The 13,218-nt window shown below is 35.0% G+C and overlaps 2 protein-coding genes across 3 annotated transcripts; one reads left to right on the top strand and one right to left on the bottom strand.

The window, feature by feature from the left end:
* The first annotated feature begins 1,143 nt into the window (after positions 1-1,143).
* Positions 1,144-5,895, top strand: LOC124305703 (uncharacterized). Its single transcript, XM_046765369.1, has 2 exons — positions 1,144-1,198; positions 2,176-5,895. Exon 2 carries the CDS (start codon positions 2,182-2,184, stop codon positions 4,171-4,173), a length of 1,992 nt encoding a protein of 663 aa, XP_046621325.1. The 5' UTR covers positions 1,144-1,198; positions 2,176-2,181; the 3' UTR covers positions 4,174-5,895.
* A 357-nt stretch (positions 5,896-6,252) lies between these two features.
* Positions 6,253-12,271, bottom strand: LOC124305705 (tRNA-splicing endonuclease subunit Sen34). 2 transcript variants are annotated; one of them, XM_046765371.1, is made up of 5 exons: positions 12,102-12,271; positions 10,547-10,818; positions 10,227-10,440; positions 9,924-10,085; positions 6,253-6,528 (listed from the first exon to the last, which is right to left on the bottom strand). In XM_046765371.1, exons 1-5 carry the CDS (start codon positions 12,160-12,162, stop codon positions 6,332-6,334), a joined length of 906 nt encoding a protein of 301 aa, XP_046621327.1. In that variant the 5' UTR covers positions 12,163-12,271; the 3' UTR covers positions 6,253-6,331. The 2 variants fall into 2 exon arrangements, with proteins under 2 accessions (XP_046621327.1, XP_046621328.1); XM_046765372.1 differs by lacking the exon at positions 12,102-12,271 and adding an exon at positions 11,566-12,049.
* Between the last annotated feature and the right edge of the window lie 947 nt (positions 12,272-13,218).

Here is a 13,218-nt window from a genome sequence, read left to right on the forward strand (position 1 = left end):
AGGATTTAATTTTTCAGGAAGTAATATTTATATTACTCTTATATAAGTAATATAAATAAGTATATATATATATATATATACTTTTCCGATGGTGTTGCATTTAGGAAAATTTATTGAATTCTGAAAAATGCGAAAAAAATCAAAATTACTGAAAAAAAAGGTATTCGGTAAAAAAATTGATAAAAAATTATCGTTTCTCCTGCCCACTTCGATTTTGATTGGGATATTTTTATTTTTGGCTACAGAATTTATGTAATTTTTTTCATAATTTTCAAAAATGTCCGATTAACCGTTTTCGAAAATATCTATCCCTTAAGGGGTCGGGGGGACGGCAGGGGGTTGGTAAGAATCTGAGAAAAATGTGGAGATATTATTTTAGGCTAGCGAAACACCTCCGGTCATTAAGACTCAGATTGGAGAGGGTGAGGGTCAGACCCTTGTCAAATTGACCTGGAATGCCCCATATACAGATATGATATAGTCTACACATATAGCACAAATAGCACGGACAGAGAGGGAAACTTAAATGAGATATCGGCAAATTTTAAGATGTCCGTTGAATGTTTGTAAAATAGACAATGATTATACTCAAAATTACGTGGAAGTAGTATATTTCTTCTTTCTAACTTGGTAAATTGACACAAAGTTAACATAGTTGTTATTCAAAAAGCCCGCGCTCCTAATTGTCAACGGAAAACCTGAAGTTGCTCGCTCTTGAATTTAAATCTCAGAAGGATGAGTATTTCGCATGTTTACATCATGCGTTGGGCACCTTATCTGGTATAGAAGAATGATTGTGTGTTGCTAGAACGAACGGACAAGATGGTATTATTGTTTTTGCCTGATTACTTGTCACCGATGTTGAAGAATTAACAAAAATTACGCAGTGCCTTTATTTAGAAGACTGCATGATTACATGTACACGTTGCAGCAAATCGCTACGGAGTAAAGGTAAATGTTGAAAAAATTCTAAATTATCGACGCCGATATTTTATGTGCAACATATTCCCGGCTTGCAACGGCATTCGGCGCGTATGTAGACTTAGTTTTTTACCAGTTTTTAGACATAATTTCACTTGTTTTTTCGGGAAAAGAAATAATAGATTTACGTATCTATGAGTAATGGATAATTTATTTGCATTTAGAATGGACCGTAGAGAGAAATAATTTCGACGAAATTGGAACTACACAAGCTAAGGTATCAGCAATTCGAGAAAAAGTTAAGCAACTAGAACTTTGAATATGGTTAAACTCTAGTATTTCTCATGTGATTCCTATGCTTTCGGGTTTATTTTCTCACGATAGAAATCTCCAGAGATTTCCGGAAAAGTATTTCACAAACGGTTGTCCTCAGTGTAGATGCAAATAGATTTGTGTGAATACAGTACAAGTGTTTGTCAACAATCACATGTGCGTGTTATAACCGTGCTATGATTAAAAATTTCGGAATGTTGTTGAAAAAATTTGTGGAGATCTAGTCAGCGGTCAAAAGAATCCCAAACTAATTAAAATCTGATCAAAATATCAAGAGTTGAGCCATTTTGAACTCTGCTCTTGATATTGAATTTTGGTCAAATTCATTTTTATCGCGTAGAAAATATGCTGTTTCAGTTGTACACACTATCATTTGCATAAATAACATGACTATACGTTTTTTAACCGGTTCTTCCTCCTACCTAAAATTTTGATTCGATGGGTACAACCCATTCATGTAACGATGCATGTTAAGGAAAGATCATTACGTCGCATCTTGAAGAATCTCTGAAATTTAGTAAACTATAATAAACAAAACACTCGTATTTTAAAAAGTTGACTCTTTCAAAGTCATTCTAAAATTGCACAGTAATGATATTTTCCCTAATGTTTTGTTACGTTAACGTTACTAACTTCAGCCTCATCTCATATTGTGAACTCATTTTTGTTTGGTCTTTAGAACAAATGGCACAGTTCTCATTTGACCGATTAATTATAGTTGAAGGACATTATTTTCGTCAGTTATAATTCTCACATCAGCTTTACAAAATCATGTAATCAATCAAACCTTTGATGAATTATTCTGTGATTTTAAGACTTGGAGATCAGGGTAAAACACGAATCACAATGTATCGATTCCGATACTAATGAATAAACTATCTATCTCGAGAATACTATAATTTTTTATTATTCCTGATCCAGATTAAGATGGCAGACTTCGATCCAGACAACTGTGTCAAATTATTCAAATTCAATGACAGCCGAACCTCAGGTTCAACAGACCCCAAGAGTGTCGTCATCATTCCTATCAGGGATCAAAATATTTTGCAAACGACTGTCGACGTGGATAGCAGAGGTTGGGAAATTACAACAGACAAAAGCTGTGCTTTTCCCGAAGATTGTGTCAACATTTTGCTCAAGTTCCGAATGCAGTTGGAAGAATTGTTCAACGATTGCGGTGATACTATGAGCACAGCTGCAGTTCTATGGAAAGATATTTCATGTCGGGTTCGCGACAGGGGTTTCCCAGTTACGGACAATCAATGCTTGGCCATATGGAATACTCTTTACTCAGAGTACGTAAACCTTACTCAAATTGACGATGAAAACGAGCTATCGAAATCAGCGTTCTTCGCCATATTTGAAGATTTCTATAAACTCAGGTCGAAGTACGTGGATTCAAAAATACTGCAAGATGTGACTGAGTACTCGAGCATGAGATCCAATTCTAGTCCAACTTCTAGTAATACTGTTGCCCCAGCGGAGAATAATTCCGACAATGAGGCAGCGGTAAAAGTTAAGACTGGAAAGACAAGCCTTGAATTTGGAGAAGATTTATCAGTTACAACTAGTGAGGATGATCCTAATCACCAAATGTTGACCGAGTCGATGAATGTAGCTGAGAAAATTCTGGACAAAAACATCAAAGATTCAGAGACACAGAGGAAAAAGGCAAAACCTGATAAGAGACGATCCAAAGCTCATAGTAATGTGAGAAAACGGAAGTTGAGTTCGCAAAATCCATCGTGGAGGTATGGTGACAATTCGAATCACATGAGAAGTGAAGCTAACGAAGCTAAGGCTGAAAACACAGACTCAGATGTTGGAAGTACATTCATATCGTCTTTGCATGAAAAGAATAATTGCAAGAAGGCCAAAATCCCAACCGAAGACGAGAGTTTATGTAGTAATCAAGCAACTTTGCGCTATCCCTGGAACGTTGATTCGACACAGTGTTTGGTCGACCTGAGATTGCTCATCGAAAGTGACAAACAGAAAAAACAGATTATACTACGAGTGTACAGAAGCATATACAAGTTTATCAGCCAGAAGATGTTTCTGCATGGTTACCAAGTATCGGCGATACAATGTAGACGAAGATGGGGCCACGTGATGAGTCAGTACAGCGAAGAAGCAAAAACCGCACTAAAAAAGATCTCCGATAATCAAAAGCTCGACACGGTGGGCAGATACTTTTGGCAAATGGATAGAGTTTTGAAAAAATCAGGGATCGATAAATTGAAAAGAAGGCCTGATGAAGCGGCGGAATTTTTCTGGAACGATGAATCGGTCAGAACTCTGATCGGCATAAGAATTCCTATGGAAGACGCCTTTGCCATGTTCAAGAGATACGTTATCTTGTGGCAATACGTCGCATCACAGATGCAGAAGAACAATTTTTCACCGACTTACAGCGAGTGCTCGGTCAAATGGATGGAACTCCGCGAATGCTATGAAATTTATCTCTTGTCTATAAGCCGCGGATACATTAAAAAAGACGAAGTCGATTGGGACTATTTTCAAGACATGCACAGCGGATTCGAAAGGAACACTCAGAGCATCAAAACGATAATAAACTACCCGACGATGAACGACAGTATGGAAAATCAGCAGTCAATGCCGAATGAATTCAAAGAGAAACTCGTTGATAATTCAACTTCTTCTAGACTGCATGACTGTCCGGCTAAAATTGAAACTGACAATGGTTTTCAAGAGTTCGAAGCTGCAGAGGGTGATCGAAAAATTATAGGCAGGAACGAAACTATCTGCATTGAAGACATGGCATCGTCAAAACAGGAAAGAGAAGGAGGTCAAGATTTGTCTGTAATTTTTGTTGCGAATAAAATTCCGGAACATGAATTGCTCTGTATTCAACAGTCATCGAGAAAAACTTTCTCGGTACTTCGGGAAATTCCATAATATTTTCTTAAGATACAATGGTTTCCAGTAGTTTTAAAAATAAAAAAATTTAAATTGTAAATAAGAGTCTATAAATATCGACTGTTCAATTCAAAATGTTTAAAAATCCAATAGGTTCGTTCAATATCATTCCAATATAGTATATTTTACTGAGACGATGCCAATTTCTCTAAATTTTGATTAAGGCACTTTTTTTATGTTAGCATTATCGTTAAATGTTCGATTTTCCAAAATTGCATGAATATTGACTTTAATTTTTAAAAAAACGAGTTAATTTAAATATACCTATGGCAGCAAAAAATAATGTGAAAGCCATTTCGTATGAAAAATCGAAGTATCTAAGCTCCTGTTTACAATTTTATTATTTGTCTTTCTGGAATTTGAAGCAAATCATGGTAGCTCGAGAATATTAATAAATTTTATAAAATCTCAATGTTCGGCAATTTCGATCCTTAATTGATGGCAAGCTATCGAAACTGAACACAACAAATGAAATTCTTCCTCAACTTAATTTTTCATCAACTTGATGTTTGCTCTGTGTCGAATCCCGAAGTTTATCGAAAAGATTATTATTCGAGATGTGCCGAATACCATAAATATCTGGGCGGATAATCGGACAGCAGTAATCTGCTGTATGACGAAATTACTCTATCTGTAGAGGTCAAAGCAATAAAAAAATAGAATAGTTGAACGACGGGAAATGAAATTCCCTAGTTTTATCAGTATGACTAGAATGAATGTTTAATGTATAAAGTTTACAATTTTCATATTTTTTATAATAAACAGTATCATTTCTGCATTTTGTGACGACAAACGGTTTTTCTGTTTTCTGTATAAATTCTTCCTTCTTCCTGGAGAATGAATCATGCCCCTAATCTTAGAATTGGGTTTGAACTATATCAGGTATATCACCATTTCCAATTGACATAAGAGGATTCGAAGATTCAGACAGTGAAGAAACCTATGTAACAAAATGAATCGCTTTTTGATAATTTTGGCTAGGTGGAATACGCTGATCAATCATCTGCGCCACTGGGCATAGATTTGTTTAAAAGAAACAAACCGGTACCTGGATCCGGATCAGAACCACGATTGCGCGAAATCTACTGCTCGTTCATATTGGAACCCGGAGTTTACTGGATCATTCCAAGTATCTACAACATAATTGACGGGGAAGAAACACTCATTTGCCACGAAGAAACTGTTCTTACTCGAAATGAAGTTCAAGGATTATCATTAAGACGACAATTCAAATGACTGGCGATGCAGTCGACGTCAGAGAATGACAGTCACTGTCACATAATTTATATAGGAATCGAACACGCATTTTGTCAAGGACCCAAAACAAGGTAGCTGCAAAGAGTAGGCATTAATGAATATTACTGTACATGCCAAAAATAAGGTACCATGTTTGAAGACAATGACTCCCATTCTCTGACGTCAGCTGCATCGCCAATCATTGTCACATAATTGAATGATAATATAATATTATAATGAATATTACTGTATATTACTGAACTCGGCTCGCATTTAGGCAATTTAGTGTATGCTCTACCAATCGACATTTGTTACAAGGTCACCGATTAGAGATCTTGATGCGGAGATGGCCAATCAATCGTGAACAGTCGACGAGCAAATCTCAATCGGTAAAATGCATTCTCATTATCAGTTGACAAAATGCAGGCGGATCACAGCAAGATGTATCCTAAATTGCATAAATGTGGGTGCATTAAAAAGGGAGAATTTTGCGAATCTAACGTTTCTGATGACTTAAAAGAATGGAAATCAAGCTTCATTTACACATTATTCTCATTAGCATCGATTAATACATTAAGGCATTGTTTTTGACGTTAACGTCAACTATTTCGCTCGGTAACATGTTTTGTGGTTCCCACGGTATCTCACTTTACTTTCCATTTGAACTTCCACATCAGCACTGAATATTCTTATAATAATTTAGCGAAATTTTTTTACACTGTACACAGCGATGAGGTAAAATACATCTAACATGCTAAATTGATTCATAAATTGTTACAAATAAGGCTTATAAATAAAATGCAGTAAAAAAAATGATCACAATTTGTCTTGAATGGGTGATTTTATATTATTTCAACTTAGATCCAAATTTATATATACACAAAATCTAAGACGGTTCGTTTTAGAGTATGCACGATTCTGACCATTGGAATGATTGATATTTAACATTATCACCGTTTTCCGATAGGGTAGCAAACACTTGAGTCTTTCGTACATGACATCCAACTCGGGAATGAGCTATCAATTCTGAAATCGGTATCTCCTCTGTTCGATCCCTGCATGTTATTATCATTTGTGAATGGAACATTATAGGATCACCTGAGAATAAAAATACCGATCAAGCAACACATATCACATTTTACTATAAGCAGACAACGCAATTTTTGTTGAATCTAGCAAATAGATTTAGCTGTAAAGAAATCGTTTGTCCCAAACTTCTGAATCCCAGAAAAATTTCAATGTCAATGTTAATAACGTTATCGTAACGACACATTGGGGAAAAATCACTATTTTCCTATTTGTACAATAATTTTAAAGAAACTAAGATTACAAAATATGAGTATATCTCGTTTTAATACGGCATACTGAATTTCAAACAGTTCCAAAATCACGCAGTTACTGCAACGTTATTAACTTCAAGGTGATGTAAAATTACTTTGATGAATCAGTTAAGATCTAGTTGAAAGATTAATAATCAGTATTTGTTGTAAATATATTAGGAAATGTTCCAAATAATATTACCACCTTTGGTTACAAACTGGCAAATACTGGAACTAGGTATAGTACATTGTTTAACGAGCGAGAAAACGACCATTTTCTTCGAGGTGGTTTCAAATTTCTGGTATTTACTTGTACAAAAATTTTATCTGGTCTTCAATGTCTAAATATTTATGTATATGGGGCATTCCAGCTGAACTCGACCCGGTTTGGACCTCATGGATTCGGATTCAGTTCTCAATTTTTTTCAAAATTCTATTAGCCCACAAAAAGACTCAATTTTTTCAGATTTTTAAAATCAAAACATTTCGAGTTATGATTTTTTGTTCAAATCACCTTTTTTCAAAAATGACATTTTTCAAGAGGACGTAACGCAAAAACGTGAGGTCTGACAATAAAATTTCATAAAAATGAAATACTCATTTTCGACCCAAAGTTTCATAAAAAAAATGTTGAAAAAATCTACAACCTCCCCAAAGGTGATTTTTTTCTTCCTAAAATAAAAAAATTGATTTTTCGTCAAGTACGTCACAATTAATTTAGCTCGATTTTTTTTCATGAAAAGGTGCATTTATTACAAACATTTTAATACCAGGATCAAGATGCCTGGACTTTTCGTTAAAAAGTTACAACGATTTCAATTCAAGAAAATCATTGAAATCCGAGATTCGACAATATGTACATCGCAAAATACCGAATAACTTGTCTCGGATAACGTAGTAAAAGTTACTCATTTATTTTTTTTTTTTTAGAATACAACATGTTTCGTATTCTACGGAGGTGGAGTACGTTTTCACGGTCACTGCCCCATCTGCGCCTGGGATTACACAGTGTTGTTTTTGTATGCTTTTCAGGGGCCATCAAAGTTTGGTGGTTATAAGTGACTGCATGCATCACGATGCAATAGCGGTATACGTGTACTTAAAGATCATATTTTATATTTTATTTTACTGATGGTACCCCGCAGCAATTTAATAATTTTAAGAATATCGTAAATCTCTACTATCACGAGGCAGGTTTCGGGATTCTTGCAGAGTGGCATTTCTATGCCACAGCGCACAGCAAAGGGACTTGCAACGGTCTAGGCGGCACTCTTAAACGACTCGCGGCACGGGCAAGTTTGCAGCTTCCGCCGGAGCAACAAATTATCACTCCCGAAGGATTGTTTATGTGGGCCTCACAAGAAGCTAATTTTCCTGATGTTTCCATTAAATACGTAACCACTACTGATTACGACTCTTCGAGAGACTTCTTGACCGAAAGATTTGCGAATACGAAGCCCCTGAAAAGCATACAAAAACAACACGGTGTAATCCCAGGCGCAGATGGGGCAGTGACCGTGAAAACGTACTCCACCTCCGTAGAATACGAAACATGTTGTATTCTAAAAAAAAAAAAATAAATGAGTAACTTTTACTACGTTATCCGAGACAAGTTATTCGGTATTTTGCGATGTACATATTGTCGAATCTCGGATTTCAATGATTTTCTTGAATTGAAATCGTTGTAACTTTTTAACGAAAAGTCCAGGCATCTTGATCCTGGTATTAAAATGTTTGTAATAAATGCACCTTTTCATGAAAAAAAATCGAGCTAAATTAATTGTGACGTACTTGACGAAAAATCAATTTTTTTATTTTAGGAAGAAAAAAATCACCTTTGGGGAGGTTGTAGATTTTTTCAACATTTTTTTTATGAAACTTTGGGTCGAAAATGAGTATTTCATTTTTATGAAATTTTATTGTCAGACCTCACGTTTTTGCGTTACGTCCTCTTGAAAAATGTCATTTTTGAAAAAAGGTGATTTGAACAAAAAATCATAACTCGAAATGTTTTGATTTTAAAAATCTGAAAAAATTGAGTCTTTTTGTGGGCTAATAGAATTTTGAAAAAAATTGAGAACTGAATCCGAATCCATGAGGTCCAAACCGGGTCGAGTTCAGCTGGAATGCCCCATATGTAATAGTGTTTCAAAAAAAATTTTTTGAATTTTTCCTAACGCTACCCGATAAAATGTCTGTTTGGGACCTAAAAAATAACCTGTTAAAATTTCAGCCATGTAGCTTATGCGTAAGAACTGGCGCAATTGATTTTTCGTGTTTTTTTTCACTTTTTCCTAAAAATCTCCCAACATATATCATATATGACAAAAAGTCCGAGATTTTTTTTATGAAATTTAATTTACCGTCAAAAAAGTCTGTTGTGATTCTTTCATATATTGCGTATTTATCAACATATTTACAAAATGCAAAATTACATCTTCAAATATTGACTTCTTTTCCAAAACAATTTTTTTTTTTTTAATCTTCTTCAGATCTCTTATATTAATTTTCAATTCTCAATAAAAAAAGAAATTTCATATCGAATCCCAAATTTTGTTGATCGACTCTGAATTGACAAAAAAAAAAATTGTTTTGGAAAAGAAAAGTCAATATTTGAAGTTGTAATTTTGCATTTTGTAAATATCTCGATAAATACGTAATATATGAAAAAATCACAAAAGACTTTTTTCATAGTAAATTGAATTTCATAAAAAAGATCTCAGACTTGTTGTCATATATATTATATTTTGGGACATTTTTAGGAAAAAGTGAAAAAAAAAAACGAACAATCAATTGCGCCAGTTCTTACGCATAAGCTACGTGGCTCAAATTTGAAGAGGTTATTTTTTAGGTCCCAAACAAGCATTTTATCGGGTAGCGTTAAGAAAAATCCAAATTTTTTTTTTCAAAAACTCTAATATGTATAGTATATTATGTATATGTTAGTTCCATGATGTACACTGTGGAGATCCCCAATTGTAGGTAAATCAAGGTACAAGTCCACGCTGAGCAGCTGCAGGGCTCTTTTGTTAACACGCGGCTGATGTCGCTACACAGATATTCGGAGCTGCTCAGAGTGGATATGTATCCCGATTTGTCTATAATTATGGATCCCTATGGGGCGCATCGCGGAAATAACCTGGTATATATTCTTTCATATCTCACGCAATTTACCTGGATATGCCAGAAAGTCACCACCAAATTTTTCGCCACTGGTTATGTAAAATTCTTTTTCCCACAGGTCTTTGTACACTTTGTATCGAACAACTTCTTCGGGTGTAGAAGGATGCTTCCACTCCGAATTTTTTACTTCTACATCAGCTGTCCAAGGATAAGCTGCCAGCAAAAAATGAAATATAAAACAAGTAAACACCTATCGTTATCAAAACAGATGTGAATCATGTTAAAAGTTGCATTCCAGCTACATCAAAAACATAGCGAGACAGATTAATATTACACTGATATTACTATCATTACCAGTGTGAGTTTGAACCAAGGCATCACTCTGTTCGAGTTTTGGTAGTTTAGCCATTTCCTCATTCAACAAAACATCGCGATCGATGTTAATTTTCATCATCGCAGCATGAGTATCAACATCGACTTCCTGTTTACGTAATTTTTTTTTACTTGTACTAACACCAAGAGTTTTTCTCTTCTTTCCCTCAATTATTTTATCCATCATCAACGTCACCTGAATAGATTTTGAATTTGGAAAAAAATCAATAATTCATATTAGAAAATGAAAAATTGCGAGTCTTTACTGACACTCAATGGTCAAATGTACACTGATTGACTACCTGCTTCCTTCTCTCATCTCTCAAGCAAACTTCCTGCTCTTTGTACAATTTATCTCTATGTTCTTGAAAAATTTTCTTGAAAGATTCGCTGGGTTGCTTGCGAATCCACGGATAGTCAACCAGACGTGCAATATTTTTCTCTATCATCAAGGAAACTTCTTCTGGCATCAAAAGTAGCGGCAAACCGAGTAAAACTTCTTGTCGAGGCAATTTTGGAAGGCAGCCAATCAGCTCCCCTATTATTCTATGCTCAGTCCTCAACTTTAACCAATCTAGATTCAATGATTAGTCATTATATTACATCGCCAAATGGATAAATAGGAATTTGAGATTCAGTAGAAAAGCTTGATTTTCTAAAGTTTTCAGAAGTTCAGAATAATAGATTCTATAGCAAATCGAAAAACAAGTAGAGAAGGAACGAAAAGTATTTTATTATCTTCTCTCTTTCACATTTCAGCATTTTCACCAAGTTGAAAAGTTCTGATTAGTTGAATAATGATTCTAATTGATCAAAGTATTGTCATATATGTGAATAGCAAACAGTGTTACAGCATGACAAATCGTTAAAATGAAATTCCGTATTTTGCAACTTTCAAAAACTTTTAAGAAAAAATTTTAAACAAACCCAAAGTTGCAAAATAACAATTTTTTTATAAAAATGCATTGTTATATCATGAATTGCGAATTCATGGAATTTTCAGCTTCCATCAGTAGTTTTATCAGAGTAATTTCAATAAAACCTGACTGTAAAAATTTATTCAATTTCTTTATACAAATCACAACAATTGTCTCAGAACAATTCAAATATAAATTGAATGCTCAAATACCCCTTAACACCGCATAAGAGAATATTTATTAAACTAATTCAGATGTGTAATCCAAAAAGAAAAAGAAAAATGATCAGCTCTCAAGATGCTATTTGGATATGATTTCTTACAGAGAGTTATGTTTACGTTTGTACATTAAAAGTTGGAAAACATAAATTTTTTAAAACTTTTAAAACTGCAACAATCGCATACCGATGTATATGTTGTTCTTTTTTTTTATTCGTGAATTGTAATGTACGATTGTTTCCAAACAATAAGATCAACTCTGGGGTGTCTCAAAGAAAGATCCTGTCTGTGAGACGAAGCGTCAAAAATATATAAGATTGAAGTTAGTAATGTCACCCTACCGAAACATTCAAACAAAAATCATTAATCAATAATTTTACAACGACTTTGAAGGTGTCGAGTTTGTACAATGTAAGATATCTTTTGTCTATATTATGGATCTATGAATTTTAAACGATCCTAATATTGCGAAATGACAATCTTTCTGGTAAGCGCATCGTTACGTTAACCCTACAAACTTCAAACTCATAAGAAAATTTTAATTGCTTCAATTTACATGACCTGTGACAGCAACGGATTACGCACCAATGCATCCCGATAGTCATAATTACGTCAGTGAACTCGAAAGCTATAATCGATCTTTGGCGCATAGGATGAGTGATAATGAATAAAGTTGTCGACACAAGTTTTATCAATATTTTTATCCCATAGCAAAAACTTACCTTCCGCACTCCACACGTAAGCACATTCATTTGACCAAGCCAAATCAATGAGCTCCGACATAACTTAACCTCAATGTAATCACAGATATTCCCGCGTATAAACACAGCCCAACTCACTCGACTCGCAAGCAACTTACAGGTAAAACCACGGTCTCACATAGAGGTCTTGCAACGAACGTGGTCGGGGGTGGTCAGTTCACGTCCGAAACAAAAGTACAACTTATGGCCACAGGAGCAGCGCTACGAGTTATTCATAAGCTTATTATCATTATTTGGTGGAACCCTAACCAATCTCTTTGATACTCATGACAGATAACCTTACGTGTAATGTCACTCAGCCCCCTGACACAAGCTGCTAAAAGTGGTTCGCAAAATGTCCCTCGATTCTACCGCCAATCTCCACCACTACTGGCGCTAGTAGTTGTCTGACGAGCTTGCGTGCGGTCAGTGAGGGCAGCGAGCGTATCAGAAGTCTACTAGCGCCACGTAGAGGAACTAAAAAACGGAGACAAAACGCGTACAATTTTTTAGTATACGAGCACTGGTGAGTGTCAGGGGGCGAATGTCACTCATATGCCGATGAATAACTGACAGCGCTGCGTAGTGGCCAGTAGTGGCAAAAAAAATTTGGACAATAACGCGGCTACCCTAGCCACTCAAATTTCAGTTCGCTGCAAGACCTGTACCTATATATGGGGCATTCCATGCCAAATCACCGAGGTTTCGGCCCGACCCCCATCGATTTCACTGAAAATTTTTTATCATTTTCTACCCTACCAAAGACATTTTTCTGAATTTTTTCAGATTTTTTCAACCAACCCAAAAAAAATCACGAATGTTAGGAAAAAACCGCTCTTTTTTTTTTAAATGCTGGAAATTTTTCAAAAATTGACCGTTTGGGACCTTTTTTTTTAAAAAAAATTTGTTTTCAAATGCAGTTTTCAGAAAAAAATATTAAAAAGTTTGCAGATGTCAGGATCTATGAAATATTTTAATATTTAAAAAAAAAACGTTTTTTTCTCGAAGTCCGAAACCTTTGATTCTCAATTTTTTTGTCTCAAAACAAACTTCAACTAAGACAGTATTTAACCCCCCTATTTAGACTTTGTGCCGACTT

The sequence above is a fragment of the Neodiprion virginianus genome, chromosome 5, assembly GCF_021901495.1.
Source record: "Neodiprion virginianus isolate iyNeoVirg1 chromosome 5, iyNeoVirg1.1, whole genome shotgun sequence".
Lineage (NCBI taxonomy): Eukaryota > Metazoa > Arthropoda > Insecta > Hymenoptera > Diprionidae > Neodiprion > Neodiprion virginianus.

Bases quoted from the DNA above. Each gene is read 5' to 3' on its own strand.
- LOC124305703 (XM_046765369.1), top strand. From the start codon at position 2,182: ATGGCAGACTTCGATCCAGACAACTGTGTCAAATTATTCAAATTCAAT.
- LOC124305705 (XM_046765371.1), bottom strand. From the start codon at position 12,162: ATGTCGGAGCTCATTGATTTGGCTTGGTCAAATGAATGTGCTTACGTG. The intron at 10,441-10,546 runs GTAGTCAATCAG...AAATCTATTCAG, and splicing joins GAGATGAGAGAAGGAAGCAG to GTGACGTTGATGATGGATAA. The intron at 10,086-10,226 runs GTAATGATAGTA...TTTTGCTGGCAG, and splicing joins CTTGGTTCAAACTCACACTG to CTTATCCTTGGACAGCTGAT.